Source organism: Citrus sinensis, chromosome 4 (assembly GCF_022201045.2).
Source record: "Citrus sinensis cultivar Valencia sweet orange chromosome 4, DVS_A1.0, whole genome shotgun sequence".
Taxonomy (NCBI): Eukaryota; Viridiplantae; Streptophyta; class Magnoliopsida; order Sapindales; family Rutaceae; genus Citrus; species Citrus sinensis.
Genome location: NC_068559.1, coordinates 814,534 through 832,189, shown reverse-complemented (window position 1 = coordinate 832,189; position 17,656 = coordinate 814,534). Strand labels below are relative to the sequence as shown.

Here is a 17,656-nt window from a genome sequence, read left to right as displayed (position 1 = left end):
TTTTGCCCTTTAGCCACATTTAATCAGTGCTTGGGCCAATAAGGGCAAGTTCAATGATCCGTAGAAATATTCGGTGAGCAACTTCGCTAACTCTATGGATTAAGATTTTATGAAGAAGCTACGCATGTTGCTAGCTCTATGATTTAAGATTTATGAAGAAACTAGTCATATGGCATCCTCCGTTTTTTTTCCTTGACAAGAAATACCTAGCGCAATTTTGTAACCTAACCAAATTACACCACCTGACAATATCGATCTATCCACTGGATCCTTTACTTGTAATTAGTTAGTAATCTGAAATAAGAACTCTCTTTAGCATACATTCCATTAAGACTGTCATTCGCCCATACAAATGTATATGTATTCTGGTTTATATACTTTTCCACTAAGTTGAGTAAATATATGTAGAAAAAATATATATATATATAGATGGATGGATGAATACATATTTCTTTTAAAAGATAGAAAGGTAGGCAAAATTAAAATCAATATTTACTTTTTCTAAGTAAGGTAATAAAATTAATGAAAAATCATTTTAAATTTTTATTCTTTTATTAGAGGACACGACATGCATGGCAACGAACTAATGGACACGACGCGTCAGCAGTATATTTGCAAATGTGGAACAATCTAATAGACAACAAGGCAACACTACTATATACAAGGAAAAATGAAAAGAAATGAACACCAAAAGAAACGTGGCAACAATCCATTGGGGGAGACACAGCAACAATACATACGTGGCATAAAGGACTAATGGAAACATGGCGGTGGACAAACCAATAGAAGAGGGAGTAAAGAGTATACAGAGAGCGAACCAAACTTTCTCCTCATTATATTAAAAAAAAATGAGGATTAATTATACGCTGTTATATTATCTTATGGATGGTTTAGATAAGAATTGGACTAAATGGTTAAAGATAAATGGCAAAATCATGGCTAAGCTTAGTTGTTATTATCAAAAATCAAAACCATCCGTAAAAGAAGAAAAAGAAACTAAGAAAGTGCAAAAGAGCAGCACTAAGGCACTAACCATAAACTGAGGGATGAATATTCTTCAACTCCATTGAAAGTGAAACATGGCCTTCACCCTTGACCTCCACGCCTTCCAATTTAACGAGCCCAAATCTGCCTTGTTTCTTCAGCGAAATTTTTTCCGGTAACGGAATCTTGGCTCTGCCAACTGCCGCAATCCCATTCGAAGTTCCAGGACGAGCTGCACTCGAATTGAATCTAATTACCTCAATGTTCAAGAACCTGTAATCCGAAGGCCGCTCTATGGGTACACGAAAACTTTGTTTCCAAACAGGATCAAGAAGGCCTTTTTCAATGTGGGTGAAGCATTCTTTCCCTGGCTCCACCCAGAACACAATACAATAGTTACGCTCTTCAATTGTCACATTGCTGTACAAGTCTATGTTTTCTGCATGGTAGATTGTGCAGCTCAAGGCGACGTCGTTTGGCGAACTTGACATACTTGACATTCTCATCTTCTTTTTGTTTCTACTTGAACGGTATTTCGCTTGGTCACTGCATTCATCACTTGTTACAACCTTTCTCGTGCCTGCCTGAACAACAAGATGGTATAAATAAATGTAGTAGTGGTAGTAGTAATAATAATAATAATAATAATAATAATAATAATAATAATAATGAAATTAAACGAAATTAACTTGCCTGGCCATGATGAGCGCTCATGGTATTTTGGGATGTGGAAGAATAATTAACATATAAGAAGAAGAAGAAGAAGAGATCGAGGAGGAAAAGAAGGATAAGTTGGGAGAAAGTGCGGCTTTGTGTTAAAGAGAGTTTTAATTAGGGAGTGTAATTAATAATAAGTGGCAATTGGGGTTAATATGGAAAGTTGATTAATAAAGAATTTAATAAGAGGAGGAAGTCTTATCAGATTAATGGATTTCCCGGTTTTTTTTCCCCCTAAACTTTGCCTCGTTAATTTGTATAAAAAACTTTGGGGGAAAAGAAAAACTAGGGATTTGATATACGGACTACGGTGTTTAAAGGGATTTGAGAGAAGTAAATCCATGCTATGTTAGAAAAAATTAAAAATAAGTTGATATCGGGTGAGGCTATTTTACCATAAAACAAAACTTTGAACACCTCTTATTTAATAAATATTTTAATTAAAAAATTACCAACATCGTAATTTACATAAGGACAATTTTAATATAACTCAGCATGCATATATACATATACTTATGTGTGTGTATATCTAGAAAAAATAAAAATAAAAAAGAGAAATTCATTGGACTCATAAATTTCTTTCTCTTATAAGAAGGGGATATGCCAATTTGATTTGAACTTTTGATTCATGCAGTGAGAATTGAATGGTTCAAAAATTATGAATCAATCGATTTTTCAGTTTGAACTAACTTGCTCGGTTTAATGAGTATGTGTGTACTTTATTAACTATATGTTTATACAATAATAATTGATTGTTATAAAGTTAAATCATAAGAAAAATAACACCTACTCCCTAAAGTTTAGAAAAATAATCATTTAAATCCTAAAATATAGAAAACTAAACGATTCCATTTTCATGTGTTAGTGTAGCGACACCTATAATTAATTTATATATTATATATATAAATGTAGCTAGCTGGGATCATAAATGTATATACTATATACGATAAGTGATCGATCACATACATCACAGCTTAATCAATCGATGAAAATAAAATTGGAAATATCCAGAGCAACTTATAATGATAATGAATATTGCAGCTGGCAGTCGTTGATTCTTGCCTTTCTTGTGTCATTAATTTTGTCAGCATGGCAATGAAAAATGGCCAAAAATGTGAAGGTGATGGCTAACACTGGCAAAAATTTGGCCATTGTTATGTTTCTGCCTGCACTATGGATATTTTCTCTTTGTTTTTTTTTTTCTCCTTTTTTCAAAGGAAAAGTAGTGATCAACAACATGCGACAAGGAGGCAGAGGGAAAGAAGTATTTAACATTAAAAAAAAAATTTAAGCTACTTTGCGGCTTTCATATTAAAATTTATCTGTAGCATTAACAAATAATAAATACTATTTATTAAAAAAAGAGTAATGATACAGCCACAAACTCTTGTATAAATTTACAAATTTATTTTGTACAAAATGACGTGATATTAATTCATTGGTTGAATGAAAATATAAAATAATAAAAACAAATCATGTTGCCCAAATGATATTTAATTCAACCAATCTTATCATGCCACATCAGTTTGTACAAAATAAATTTATACAAGAATTTGTGATTATATTACTACTCATAAAAAAATCAGTTTCTTTGCGGTTGCTTAATTTGTCCATTTTGGTATTTTCCCCCATGTTCGTTGTTGTCGCTGCGAGTCCGGTGATCAGCTGTAGAGAGCGTTGATCAATGGGAATAGGATAAAGCTTCAAAAATAAGGAAAATCTTATTCATTAAGAAACATTAATTAATAAAAACTTGGTTCCATTTTCTCTCAAAGGAGAGTACTCTCATTCCAAAAAAAAAGTGTACTCGTTCGTTTGTAGTGAAGCCAGCTTGTCAATGTTTAACTCTATTTGACATTATTGGACTACGAGTCTACAATGTTCAGTGTTTTATTCATCAACGACGTTAGATAATAATGGACCATTTTAAGGTACATTATGATGTAATTTGTATCAACCATTAAACTATAATTAGTGACTTAAAAATAAATAAATTAAAGTATTTTTTTAATTATTAGTTACAGCTTTCAAGTAAGTTACATCATAATCTAACTTAACAACACCTGATAATAACACTTTATCACTCATAAATATTTATTTTATCACCTAAAGTGATACATAAATTAATTCTAACACTAATGTTTCATATTTTGTCTCTACAAAAATACTGTTAAACGTTTTACTCTTTAAAACTATTTTTTTTTCTTTTTTCAAGTAGTGCTTTTAAGTTTTCCTAATTTTTAAGAAATGACATTTTGTTTATCTATATAATTAAATATGTCTTGAATTCTACTAAAACCATAGAAATACACTGGGTTAAAGTCACCTGTGTGACATGTTTTAATAAAGTGATACATGTTTGAAAATATAGGCGCACATTGGTGTCGATCGTTAACTTTCACTGTTAACTATAATGAAGGAATGACAAAATCAAAACAATTGATACAAATAATAAAAAACAAAGGATTAATGTCTCATGGGTGACACTTATTTCGACATTTATAAAAAATGTGATAAATGTTTTTAAAATAGGCACATATGTGATACTTCGTTAAGTTTGTGGTTAAAATTAAAAAAAATTGGCTATTGAAAATTAAATTGATGATTTTACCCATAGTAGCTGATTTATAATTTTTATATGAAGTTTTATTCAAATAGATTTGTAAAGAAGACAGAAGAAAGAAGAAGAAAACTCCTCCATTTCTCCCCTCCCTTTTCTCTTACTTTTAGTTTTGCTTTTCCCCTCTTCTTTTTCTTCTTCGTCTTCTGTGTTTCTTCTTCTTGTTTAATTCTTGGTTGTCTTCTTCTCCTCCATTTCTAATCCTAAAACTTATTTATCTATAAAATTATAAATCAACTAATGGGAAAAAAGTGACAATTTAATTTTCAGTACTCAAATTTATTAATTAGAACAACAAACTTAATCGAGTGTCATATGTGTGCCTATATATATATATATATATATATATATATATATTAGAACTGTCGAAATAAGTGTCACCCAAGTGACATTAAACTATATTTAAATAAAGTTACAAGAGCATAAATATCATTTTACTAGAAGGCAACCAAAGCCATGATAGTTAATAGTGAAAGTTAAACGATTTGTCACTTGTCTGTTTATTTTAATATATGTATTACCTTTTTGATAATTATTGAAACATTGGTCACTCAGGTGACACCAACCCAAATACATTTTATTATTATTATTATTAGTACTATTACTACTACTACTATTAATTTTTTAAGTTCCATACTTTGTGTAATGATCAAAATTCAATATTGTAAACGGTGTTTTTTTTTTTTGTAAGTTCAAAAGGGATATGGTCGTTGGTAAGCACCTACTTACCTCTTAATTGATAAAGATATACTTCAAATGAACTAAATCAAAGTTTGTAGCTCAAAATAACCTTTTTTTTTTTTTGGGGATGGGTGAAAAGTTTTGTCCATTAATCACCAATTTTATCCAACCATTACTTGAAATTGGTTGTAATCATGGGTGCAAAACACATTGAAGTCTCAAGGTACACTGGTGGGGCATAAGGATAGCAATTGTGTCCGCAAACCTGTCCAAATCTGTCCGCCAAAATCCGTCCACTGTGGATAATTTTGCGGGATGCAGGCATGTTTGGAATTACAAAATGAAACTCGCACTTGGATGCGGGTGAGTTTGGTATTAGCTTAATATCCGACGGATACCCACATGGATATCCGCTAGACCCGCAATGTTTATTTTAATAATTTTAATTGAAAAAACATTTAAATCTAAAAAATATATAAAGAAAAAAATGCAATTGTACAAAGAGACAAATAACATCGTAGTAGACTTCATCCAAAGACGTTGGAGGCTTTAATATGTGCTCAAAATTGATTGTGTGCTGAATTTAATGGTATGAAAATGCATTTTTACTTCAATAGAATAGAATATCTGTAATACATTACAAGCTTATAATCATCTATATTTTTTCTTGATATACTTGTTACGTGTAGATGCAGAATCTTCTAATAAAGTAGGAAATACCAAATTCTCCGAAGATGAATATATTGTTGATGAGGTAAGGAACTAAGGTGGCGTTAGTTTTTTTGTCTGAAATCTGAATAGGTCTGAATGTCTAAATCTCAATAATATGTTTGTTTTTTCGTTTGAATCTCGGAAAATAAGTATTAAGTTATTTTTTTTCAACTTAAAAAATTGAAAATATGTACTTTTACATTTGTATCCTTATTAAATTTGAATGTCAAATAAATAATATATTAAATACCACAATATTTTAACATTTATAAGTAAAACTATATTCAAGTGAATACATAATTATTTTAGAAGTTTAATATATAAAATACCATAAATTTCAAATTTTATCGTATATAATATAAGAAAGAAAAAACAGGGATATTTTTATGTGGGGTAAATATCTATGGGTGAGTTTTGGGATAGACATGAAAAATAAATTATTAAATATGGATATTTTTGACATTAGCAAGTAATTGACTTAATTCAGATTTCTCCATTAAGTAAAAAGCCAAAAAAAATTAGCTTATTTTATTAAGTCAAAATTATCTAAAAAACCTCATTAAGTTATAAAAACAAACACCTCTAATTAACTTAATTAATTAAGTTAAGTCACTTTAAGTCATTAAGTTAAAAAATAAACGCCACCTAAGTTTTTTTAACTTAATTCATGGATTATTATATACTTATCATTATTTTTTATGAACTATTTTTCTTTAACTTAATGCATGAATTATTTCATTATTATAAATTTTTTGTTCAGATTAATATTTGAAAAGTATTATTCTTTGGAAAATATTAATTTTAATCATTATTGTAGGCATCAAGTTGGATGTGTGATAATGGTGGTGAATAAAATGAAGATTTTTTCTTGGAGCTTGTGTTAAATGATAATATGAAATGTAATTGTTATTTTAAAATAATAGTTTGTGAAATTTTTTTAATGGATTTGTGTATTTTACACTTAAATTTGAGAATTTGTGTTGGATTGATGTTGAAATTTTAATTTTTCATATACATTGGTTAAATTTAAAATTGAGCATGTTATGTGGAATTTGAAATTATTATTGTAAATTTATATATTGAATATTTGTGATTTTAAATATATAAACCCGTAAAAAATTCACTGGATATCATTACGAGTTGGGTAATTGTCAAAATACGCAGTGGGTCGATTTTCTTAAAAAAATTAAAAACTATTGTAGGTTGCGAATAAGTTTAATAATTTAAATTTTGTGCGGTTTGAATTTTGTAATGACAAATCCGCTGATCGCCTGTCGGTGCCCATTGCCATTCTTAGCGGAGCAAATGATTTTGTTGTTTACTGTGTTTGTAGTTTTCCTTCTCTTATTTGCCCATTATTTTAACAAGAAACAATTTATAACTGCTTCACACCTTCAAGGACGATTTTTCAACTAGCTTTTTAACTAATTACCTGAACTTAAATTTGGAGAAAGGTCAATTAAATTTTCAAGTAATTATTAAGTTGGCTATTTTGAATTTAAATTTTTAAAAAGATAAAAGCTTAAAAAATTAATTTGAATTTTTCCACCCTCCTATTTCTTATGAAAAATTAAAAAAATAACACGTCCAAAAAAATTATAACTAGTAAAATTTTCGAAAACAAAATTATGACTAATAAAAAAGATTCATTTAGAGTGTCTTCTTCTACTTCAAGTAAATATCAAGTTGGTTGCCAATAAAATAATGACAAAATAAAAATGCCTTGAATGAGAGCAGAGGGGATCATTTAATACGCAAACCGATGAGTCACTGAACTCTGAAAAGCAATTCAACGAGGGCAAACACGCGCATTGCCAACATATTGTAGTAAGGGTAAATCGGTCATATCACTCTCTGCATTAGCAACCTACCAACGTCACTTCAATTTCTTGAACGAAACAACCGAAACACCGGGATGGTGACTTTTAAAGCGCAGCGACTGAGAATACTGGATGCCAAAAGCCCAAAAGCATGCGCGCAATTACATTAAATTTCTCTCTCTGTTTAGAAACTTAGATCGATTTGCAATTTATTTTCCGAGAAAATAACCCGTTGGAAATTTTCTCGGGAAAGTTGTGGTGACTATATTATGTCGGACGCTTTGATCAATGGACTGGCTGGTGCTGGTGGCGGGATCATCGCTCAACTCATCACTTATCCCCTTCAAACTGTACGATCAGTTCCTGATCTCTACTTTTCATTTGTTTAATAATTTCTGGAACTAATTTTTTGTAAGTTTTTGGTGGATCTGTGTATAGGTAAATGCTCGTCAACAGACCGAGCGTGATGTTAAGAAAGAGAAGAGGAAGCTAGGAACTGTTGCACAAATGTGTCAGGTTCTTTTCATTTTAAAAAAATTTCTTCTCGTAATTTTTTTAATCCTAATTTTATTAATGTATTCAGATTTGGGGGTAAGAAAAAAAGTTCTAGTAAAATTTGTTATATGTTTCAATAAAAGCTGAAATTAATGACCACAAATTAGCTTATTGGAAGCTGAGTAGGAGTTAGAGTTTAGAAAGATGGAGAAATGTAAGCTGTGTTGATCTTTGATTAGTTTATGTGCAGGTTGTAAAACATGAAGGATGGGGACGGTTGTATGGAGGTTTAACACCGTCTATTGTCGGTACAGCTGCGTCTCAGGTGAGAGAGGCCCCTTTTTTTTTTTTTATCTCGGAGAGCTAATTTTTTTGGAACCATGTGAAGTCTGCTCGCTAATTTTGTTTTGAAGGCATAGTTTTGTCTACTTGTGTGTTTGAGAATACATGGGATGTTGAGTTGTTGATTTGGTTTCCAAGAATTTGAAAGAGCAGATGAACTGTGGGAAGTTTGGAACTGTTTGAGTGTGACTTAATTTAGATTTAATTGGATGATAGAAAAGATAGATGGTTGCTGAGATATTTGTTGGGTTATAAATTTAGGAAAATGAATATTATTTGAACAAATTGCTCGTGCGTAATGGCAGAGAGCAGACATGATTAGATAGATGTATTGTGATTTTCAATGCAAATGGGTATGTGGTCCCATGGCGGTGATGAATGTGCCACTGTTGCATCTAAATGTTTGATATATTATCTGTATTGCTTTTGTTTGTTATACTTCTTATAAGGTTAGGTAAATATCCATAACCATATTTGAGTTTCTGTAGCATTTATCAGCTTTCAGTATAGTTGTGGCTTTCTAAGCTGTTTAACTTAGATTTTACATTCACAACTACCCCGCTGATTTTACTTAAGGTTATTAAGTCATGTTCAATGTGAAATTCAGATGGAAAGTAAGTCAGATATTTCGCTTAAACATTAAATTAATATTTTAAGACCGGTAAATATACAAGCTAAAGTTTTTGGGTTACTCAAGTCTTAAGTCATTACTTATCCTGGATCTGGGCCCCTGGAGCTGGGATATTTGTAAATTGAAATGTCTCAGTTTGTTGCAATGCTTTACATGTTGCCATTAGATTCCCATTACTTTTGTCTCAAAACAATGCTTTTTTTCAGTAGTAAATCTTAAGGAATAGGTTAAAAGCTTTTTGTTTGGATGAAATGGTTTTTGTTTCCTCAGTTTTGATGCATCACTTACATTGAAGCTATGATTTCTTATGAATTCGCCATTTCTATGATACAGGGTGTTTACTATTATTTCTATCAAATATTCAGGAATAATGCTGAAGTTGCCGCACTTGAACATAAAAAGAGAGGGATTGGTGATGGATCGGTTGGGATGCTTTCATCACTTGTTGTGGCTGCCTTGGCTGGGTAATTTTATGGAGTTCCTAGTGGATTTCGTTCACTATATATCTCTGAACTTTATAAAACAATTGGAGCCATGTGGGCTGTTCTCATTTCTCATTTACAATACTTGAATGTGATAAACCATATTTCAAAAATAATTCAGTTTTTTTAGTAATCAAATTGAAAATCAAGTGAGAACACATTCTTTGGCTATGACTTTCATCTATCTTTTGTTTCTTTGCCTATTTATGTTGATGCATTTTAATGCTTAAATACGGTTGATGCTTTCTTTTCATAGGTGTGTGAATGTGTTGTTGACAAACCCTATTTGGGTAGTTGTTACCCGCATGCAGGTAATTTACATACAAACTGAAAGATAAGCATCCCATCCTGTCTCTTTCTCTCTATAAGATCACTTGTATTTGTTTCGTGTTTCAAGCTATTCTTGGCTTCCTGCGCTGCAGACTCATACAAAAACATTGAAGAAATCCAAGCCCTGTCGTTCAGAGTTAACTTCTTCAGAAAAAAGTAGTCATGCCACAGTTGAGCCTCCTCCTTTTGCTACTAGCCATGCGGTGGGTACAATCAAGTTCATTTCATAATTCTTTACGTTGTTTATGCAATCCTCTGAAAGAATTCATCCGATATGTATACGATGCGGAATATTTACAGATTCAAGAAGTCTATGATGAAGCTGGACTATGGGGCTTTTGGAGAGGTGTATTCCCTACATTGATAATGGTACGTAACAACTTGCTTCCGCATGTGCCAACGATGCATCACTGACTTCTTACTATTGCCCACAGGTCAGCAATCCTTCAATACAATTTATGTTGTATGAAACCATGTTAAAAAAGATAAAGGAAAGACGTGCCTTGAGGAAGAAGGATAACAGTGGAGTAACTGCTTTAGAGGTAACCTTTTGGTTCTGTTTTCTATCACCACCTTTCTTTAATCCCAGCATTCTTAACTCTGTATTAGGTGCTCCCATATTGTTTTCTACCCCTTTAAAGTTATTTTGAATGATTATATAAGCTGAGTAAATTGCTTGATTTTGCTAGATATTTCTTCTAGGAGCTCTGGCAAAACTTGGAGCTACCATTGTAACATATCCACTTCTTGTTGTAAAGGTATATGAAAATAAGTGTGTAGAAGGTGTAATCTTATTTTATGAAGTAACGTAGTTCGGAGTGCTGACAATTAATTTCCTCTCCGTAAAGATTTCCATGTTTTTCTGCTGAGTTGGTTCCAGACCATGTATATATGAGTAAGGGACATAAGTTTTTTTAACTCCTGTTCCTTCCTATTTCTCCTGTCTTCGTAGGCGAGACTTCAAGCTAAACAAGTTACAACTGGAGATAAAAGGCACCACTATAAAGGTTTGGGTTTTTATGATGAAACTTCTCATGTGATCAATTATGCCAGGATTGTCTGGAACCTTACATTGCTTACGTTCTTGCATGACCCACATGATATTCTTAAGAAATCTAATCTCATTCCTCTTTGCATTTCTTACTTTCTGAGTTTCCATTTTGTATTTTGATGGTTTATTTTCTTCTTGTTAATATAGGCACATTGGATGCCATCCTGAAGATGATCCGATATGAAGGATTCTATGGCTTTTACCAAGGCATGGGCACAAAAATCGTGCAAAGTGTCCTTGCAGCTGCAGTATTGTTTATGATTAAGGAAGAGCTTGTCAAGGGTGCTCGGTTCTTGCTTGCCCAGAATAAACCGAAGTCAAAGCCTCCATGACAGTGGCTTCATCTTGCTGCCCCCTTCCCTTCTTCGAAGCTATTTAGCCCAATGTTGCTCGTTAAATTGTTGATTAAATGGATTGTTAGCATCAATAACTTTGTACCTTGATATAAGAGGGATATACATGAATGGATTAGCAATTTAGCCTAGGAATGATCAGTCTGACAATTAATACCCCATTCTTTTTGGGTAAGTGTTTCATTATGTACTACTAATTGATTGTGGAAACAAGATGATTCATTGCCCATTCAGGGTTTCTCGGATGTGTACCATTGGAAATGCTCAAAAAAATTGTATGATGTCATTCTAGAAACACGATTTAAATTCGACATATTTGATCTGCCTTCTCCAAGATTTAACATTCGCTTCTTTGATTTGTATGCATGTATTTGACTAAACTTGATTAATTTGCGATGATTTTCATTTTTTTTTTTTTTTTTTTTGCAATTGGATGTTTCATTTCAGTCAACCTAAGCCAAGTACGTTGACCAAGGCAATGGGACGTGTCGATTATGCCTTTGGCAATTACCGTAAATAGCTTACTGAGTTACTGGAATGTACGGCATTACTAATTAAAACGACGTCGTGGAAATGCATAAAACGCCCATCCTTTCCACAACGTACCATCCATTTTATAGAATACTTCGGCTTAAGCTGACGACTATCAACAGACCACAGCTCTGGTATTCACTGAAACCGTTTAAAACATGCAAGAGAAAAAATCATCATCAACATCAACAGAGATGGCGAACAAAAACCCTAAGAAGGCCAATCTATTGGATCACCACTCCATCAAACACATCCTCGACGAGTCTGTCTCTGAGGTACTAAATAATCAAACCCTAGATCCATTAGTTAAATCAATCAATTAATTGATTATTTTTATTGATTGTGATTTTTTTTTTTTTTGGTGATGTAGATTGTTACGAGTCGCGGGTACGTTGAAGATGTGAGAATGAGCAATGTGAGGTTGTTGCTTGGAACGATTATTATTGCTATTGCTTTGGTTGCTCAATTTTACAAAAAGAAGTTCCCTGAGAATCGCGACTTTTTGATAGGTTGCATCGCATTATATCCTTTTTATTTTTGTTGTTTTATGTCGTTAAATTTAGCGAATTCTTGTTGGATTCTGTTTGGTTGATAAGTCAATGGTGGAAATGGAAGAGATTATCGGTCTGCTTTGTGATTTGAGATTTGAGATTTTTTAGGTATTGGAGATATTATGGGATTTTATAAATTTATTTTTGTTATTGGAACTAGACATACTGAAATTTCACAATTTGACACTTGATTAAACAAACTTCTAGGCATTTTAATCCGTAATGTGGTTATTTGATTAGCTGGAGTGTTCCTTTTACCGGAGAATTAAGCGATGTAGCGCACATTATCTGTATTTAGCTTTATACCGTTTTTTATTTAGTTGTTATCTTTGCAACCAAATGGAAATGGATTTATATTTTGCAGGAATTGATTTTTTTCTATTTTTCTATTTATCTAATGATTTTATTTGCAAGTGAGTTTGATCCTTGACTCTGGCAAGTATATAGTTTTCAATGGGATATTGCAGCTAATCATACACACTAAGGAAAAGAACGCAATCTTGTTTACCTATCCTCCTGAGGTAAGTTCCTCATTTCAAATGTAATATCTTGTTTTATGGTAGATACTTTGTTAGATAACATGTTTATACTTTTGGATTCATATAGTGTTGCAGTGCCTATATTGTGCAATGAGATGAAGTTTTGAGTTAAATCTTTGGACATGACTCATGTGATGGTACTAAAATGTCAATGTATTCATAAAGCTTATTTTGAATTTCTCTTAAAGATCCTGCTAAACCTACTGGTACTGCATATTTGCATTGCATAGAGGTCTTAAATTGGATGTCTATCTTAATGCTTAATTCACTACTGACTGATGGCTACATAATAAAACGAAATAAAAAAATCAAATGTGACAACCCTGTAACTCCCTTAATTAATATGGAGGCAAATTGATATAATCCTGTGTATTTTGAGAACGTAATATTAGACTTCAATAATCAACTTTACTAGTGTGTGTATATATAATGGAATGTGTTGTGTAGGAATTATTACAGTTGTACATACTTTTTAGGGGAAACAAAAATTGAATTGCTTTGTAACTTTACTTGTGATGTCAAATATGGATGACATGTCAAACATTCTGCAGAAGTTGTCTAGGAGTCATGCATGTTAATTTGATTAAATTATTTTGTTAGGATGGTAGTGGGCCATAGGTATGTTGCCTAATAGTGGATGACTTGGCTAGTTGATGTTTATGTAATTCTTGATTGGTGTTGTATGTGTAAATCGAAGTCTCACTGCAGCATTTCTCTAATATAATCTTTACTTTAGCGAGTAATTTTCCAATAACAGATAAAGTAAGGGATAAACTAAAAGACAAGAAAAACACACACTCCAATGCAGTGTATTTTGACGTGGGAATTTGTGTTTTTTTCTGTCTTTTAGTCTGGCCCTTACGTTAATATTGTAAGGATCCCTTGTTAGATAATGACTCTACTTTAGTTGGTTTAGATTTGGTTTATGAAGGTTACACCAAGTTTTGGGAGCGATCCTCCGTATGGTTTTAGGATAAGCGTAGGAACAAGACAGATAGTGCCGTTTTGCTGTCTTTGAAAGGCAATTGAGGATACCATTTGAGAATAGGGACTTATTTCAGAAGGCCCACAGGTGTCATTCAGATTGCTGCTTATTTGGTGGAGCTCTTTAGACCCGCCCCTAAAAAGATGGAAAGAGTGCGCCTCCAACATCTACGTGACTTGGGCTTTTCCTATTTCATTTTCTTGATCTTTATTCATCTTAGGTTAGCTGTGTTAGGCCCTGCTAGTCTTGTTTGTATCTTTGGAATTCTGCTTGTCCATGCTAATTGTGTTAGTGTGTTGCACAAAGTTCAGGTTTTACGTACTGTGCTATGTCTTGCTTCATAATTAATTAACCTCGGCTCCTCAAGTGCATCTTTTGAGTGGAATTAATATATACTTTTGATTTAGTTTTCAATTGGCATCCCAGTTTATGAATGCCCTGGAATTTGTTTTGGATGTTTTTCACTTCTACTTCAGCTGCCACGTTGTGAGAATTCATTTAGTTCTCGAGTCGCTTTGGATTGGCTTGATGAGTTGATGGTATTCAAGTTCATTTCATTCTAGTGGGAACTATAACTTATTAGTGAACTTTTAAGTTATAAACCCCAGCGTGTTTTCTTATGTGCTCAGATTGGTTTTGTGGGCCCTTCCCCCTCTCTCTTTTTCTGGCAATGGAAGTAAAAATCTTTCGTATTATTCACATGGACAATGCTCTGATATTTGAAAGACATTTGGCATATGTAATTTTTTACTGCATTATTTCCATTCACCATCTAAGGGGTAAATTTTTTGGCCAGGGCTCGTTCACTAGCACTGGTTTGGTGGTTTCTTCTAAATTGCCAAGATTTTCTGATCTCTACACGCTGACAGTAGCGAGTGCGGATCCAAAATCAATTTCTGCTGGGCAACCAGTAGAGTTTACTAAAAGCGTCACCCAGTGGTCTCTCACTCTCTAACTCACATACACACTTCATGGATTTTCTATATTATGGATTCTCACTGCTATATGGAACTGTAAATTCATGCTCTTTTATATATTTTGCAGGTTCGCCAAAGATGGAGTTCTGGTGGAGGGCTTATTCTGGAAAGATGTTCTCGCACTCCTTGATGAATATGCCATAGAACCGAAGAAGAAAAAGTGATCTATAAAACTTAAGATCTCCTGTCATAGGTTATCGGTTAGAGATATCCAGTAACATTATGATTTGGTATGGATGTTATTCATAATCAGGATTCTCTTATTAGAAAATTTTGGAACCAAACCAATGAATGGAATTTTCATTAACTTATATTTGTTTTATTATTATTATTATTATTATTTTTATATCCTTGAATCTTGGTGGGTATTTCATATATGGTATTTATATATATATATATATATATATGATGGCTCTTAACTCTGAAGAAAGTTTGCTTAAAAGTTTACGCAATTCATTTGAAAATCAAAGGGAGAGTCAATTAGAGACTCAATTTTTTGGTTGTGCCCCACTTGTAGCTTCTCAGTCCAATCTCTCACTATCAAACTCTTATCACTGTCGCATCAAGTAACTTGCATTTTTCCAATAAAAAAAGGGATTGGCTTCATTTACAGGATTCCCCTTAGGTGCAACAGTGGCACCGTGCCACAGTTGCACCTAGTCGTTGGATGCAGTTGGATGTCAGTGGATCCCACCAATCCAACTGCATCCAACGGCTAGGTGCAACTGTGGCACGGTGCCACTGTTGCACCGTAGCCTGATCCTCATTTACAATCACAAGACAGCGTCATTGTCGGTCTTTCATTGCGTATTAAAGGAGACCTTCAGAAAAAAAGTCTCTCTCCTGTTTTCTCTGAAAACGAAAGGAATAAGAGTGAGTAGTGGGGTCTTTATGACTCACTGAGTCGCTCCCAGGTGGGTGGTTTTAGTTATTGTATTCCCAATGTCCATCTCAGTTCATTAACTCCATTTTCTCCTCAAAATCTTTAATCTCCATTAAACCTTTGCAACCAACCTTAACCACCGTAAATTCACATCACTTTAAAATGGACACAGAGGAGTTAATAAAGAAATGCAGAGCCATCAGACTGATAGAAGAAGCAGAAGGGAGAGTAATATTCAAAAGCAAGATGAAAACGAAAGGAGAAAAGATCATAGCAGGATGTTTGATTGGCAAGGTGGTCCTAAACAGGGGAGTCAACGCTGAATGATTAAAAACAACTATGCAGCAAGTGTGGAGAACGATGAGAGAGGTGAAGATAGAAAGTCTAGGGGATAATATGTTCATGTTTAAGCGCTGAAGAGGACAAAAAAAGAATTATGGCGGGAGGCCCATGGCAATTCAACAGAGCACTCATAGTACTCAAGGAACCAAGTGGAATAGGGGACATCACACAACAAGCATTTACACATGCTTCATTCTGGGTACAAATCTTCAATGTACCCATAATGTGTATGGAAAAGGAGACCCTTGTGGAGCTAGGTGAGGTAATAGGCACAGTGGAGGAAGTAACAACGGGTGAGGCAGGGGAATGCGTGGGGAACATTGCTCGATTAAGGATAAAGGTGGATATCACAAAGCCTCTGAAGAAAATGATAGTCCTGAATGAAGAGAATGATGAGAAAGAGAGCAATAGAGATGAAGAGGAGACGGAAGGAGAAATGGAGAACAGAGGGGATCGTGACAGATTGGGAGTTGAGGTACATATGCTGGTGGTGTACGAAAGGTTACCGGACTTTTGTTATTGTTGTGGAATTATTGGTCATCAATTTAGAGAGTGCATCAAATACAAAAACCAGCCCCAAGATAAACTGGAGTATGACCCCCATCTGAAAGCAGCCACAATAGCGGAGAAGAAGAAACAAGATAAAGAAAGGAATCGATGGAAGTTAGAAAACAACATGAGTAATGGAAATGAAGCTGAACAAACAGCAAGGAAGGAAAACCAAACAGAATCAACAGTAGGGAAGCATAACACAAACCCCCCAAACCCAGAAACAATTGCAACCCGCCATCAGTCGGGCGAAGAGGTGATTCGAGTTGGAAACTCCGAGACTGATGAGATGGTAGTTGATACTCATTTAATGCTAAGGGTGCTTAACCCAAAACGTCCAGAGAGTAGTTGTACAAAGCAGTCGAAATTAGCTAATGAGGTCACACCTCCTAGGAAGGCGAGCAGTAAGGAAGAAAAAGAAAATGAAGGAAACAAAAAGCGGGAAACCGAGGCTGTGTTTGAAAAGGGGGGAAATGATAGAGGGAACAGAAGTATGAGAAGACGACAAAAAAAGAAGTGCAAAAGTAAAGAAGTTGGGCTCAGATGAAATAAAAAATTTAGCCCAAAAACAAACAAACCAGGGAGAGTTTAGAACTGAGAAGGCAGAAAGAGGGAGGAAAGTAAGCTTAAAGCACAAGATTCGTAAATGGAAGCTACAAGCCCGAGAAGTGGATAATGAAAAAGAGGTGCAAGAAAAGACAATAAGGGCAAAAAGACCAGCCAGTGAACTAAACATGGAGAGCCCAAAAACTAAGAAGAACAAGGGGGGCAGCCCACACAAGAATGAATCTATTCAACGAAGACATTACTCGCAAAAGAAAACTGATAAGGGGAAAGAGCAGGCAAAAGGAACGGGGACAGAAGCAGGGGATGAAGTAAAGCAAGCAACTCAATTGGTGGTGGCTGAAATTCAGCACCGCCAACAGATATGAAGATTATAAGCTGGAACGTTCAGGGTTTGGGGAAGTCCCGAACGTTCCGAGAAGCTCAGAAACTTCTCCAAGAGCTTAGACCTCAGATTTTATTTCTTAGCGAAACAAAAATGATGGCTAAGCAAATGGGAGTCAAAAGGAGAATGTTGA

General features: G+C 33.8%; 3 protein-coding genes across 3 annotated transcripts; 2 read left to right on the top strand and 1 right to left on the bottom strand.

Annotated features, from left to right (window-relative positions):
• Positions 1–933: 933 nt before the first annotated feature.
• LOC127901720 (uncharacterized) lies at positions 934–1,561 on the bottom strand. The gene has a single exon (XM_052439098.1). It carries the CDS (start codon positions 1,488–1,490, stop codon positions 1,029–1,031), a length of 462 nt encoding a protein of 153 aa, XP_052295058.1. The 5' UTR covers positions 1,491–1,561; the 3' UTR covers positions 934–1,028.
• A 5,925-nt stretch (positions 1,562–7,486) lies between these two features.
• On the top strand, positions 7,487–11,532 carry LOC102619033 (peroxisomal nicotinamide adenine dinucleotide carrier). Its single transcript, XM_006486303.4, has 11 exons — positions 7,487–7,883; positions 7,972–8,049; positions 8,279–8,353; positions 9,335–9,465; positions 9,740–9,794; positions 9,906–10,016; positions 10,114–10,182; positions 10,248–10,355; positions 10,503–10,571; positions 10,766–10,820; positions 11,012–11,532. Exons 1-11 carry the CDS (start codon positions 7,803–7,805, stop codon positions 11,194–11,196), a joined length of 1,017 nt encoding a protein of 338 aa, XP_006486366.1. The 5' UTR covers positions 7,487–7,802; the 3' UTR covers positions 11,197–11,532.
• Positions 11,533–11,825: 293 nt separating this feature from the next.
• LOC102619333 (signal peptidase complex subunit 2) lies at positions 11,826–15,111 on the top strand. The gene is made up of 5 exons (XM_006486304.3): positions 11,826–12,023; positions 12,119–12,270; positions 12,739–12,820; positions 14,620–14,762; positions 14,868–15,111. The coding sequence occupies exons 1-5, from the start codon at positions 11,907–11,909 to the stop codon at positions 14,962–14,964; spliced, it is 591 nt and encodes a 196-aa protein (XP_006486367.1). The 5' UTR covers positions 11,826–11,906; the 3' UTR covers positions 14,965–15,111.
• Positions 15,112–17,656: the final 2,545 nt, after the last annotated feature.

Bases quoted from the DNA above. Each gene is read 5' to 3' on its own strand.
- LOC102619333 (XM_006486304.3), top strand. From the start codon at position 11,907: ATGCAAGAGAAAAAATCATCATCAACATCAACAGAGATGGCGAACAAA. The intron at 12,821-14,619 runs GTAAGTTCCTCA...TTTTTTGGCCAG, and splicing joins TGTTTACCTATCCTCCTGAG to GGCTCGTTCACTAGCACTGG. The intron at 14,763-14,867 runs GTCTCTCACTCT...TATATTTTGCAG, and splicing joins ACTAAAAGCGTCACCCAGTG to GTTCGCCAAAGATGGAGTTC.
- LOC127901720 (XM_052439098.1), bottom strand. From the start codon at position 1,490: ATGAGAATGTCAAGTATGTCAAGTTCGCCAAACGACGTCGCCTTGAGC.
- LOC102619033 (XM_006486303.4), top strand. From the start codon at position 7,803: ATGTCGGACGCTTTGATCAATGGACTGGCTGGTGCTGGTGGCGGGATC. The intron at 9,466-9,739 runs GTAATTTTATGG...TTCTTTTCATAG, and splicing joins GTTGTGGCTGCCTTGGCTGG to GTGTGTGAATGTGTTGTTGA. The intron at 10,356-10,502 runs GTAACCTTTTGG...TGATTTTGCTAG, and splicing joins GTGGAGTAACTGCTTTAGAG to ATATTTCTTCTAGGAGCTCT.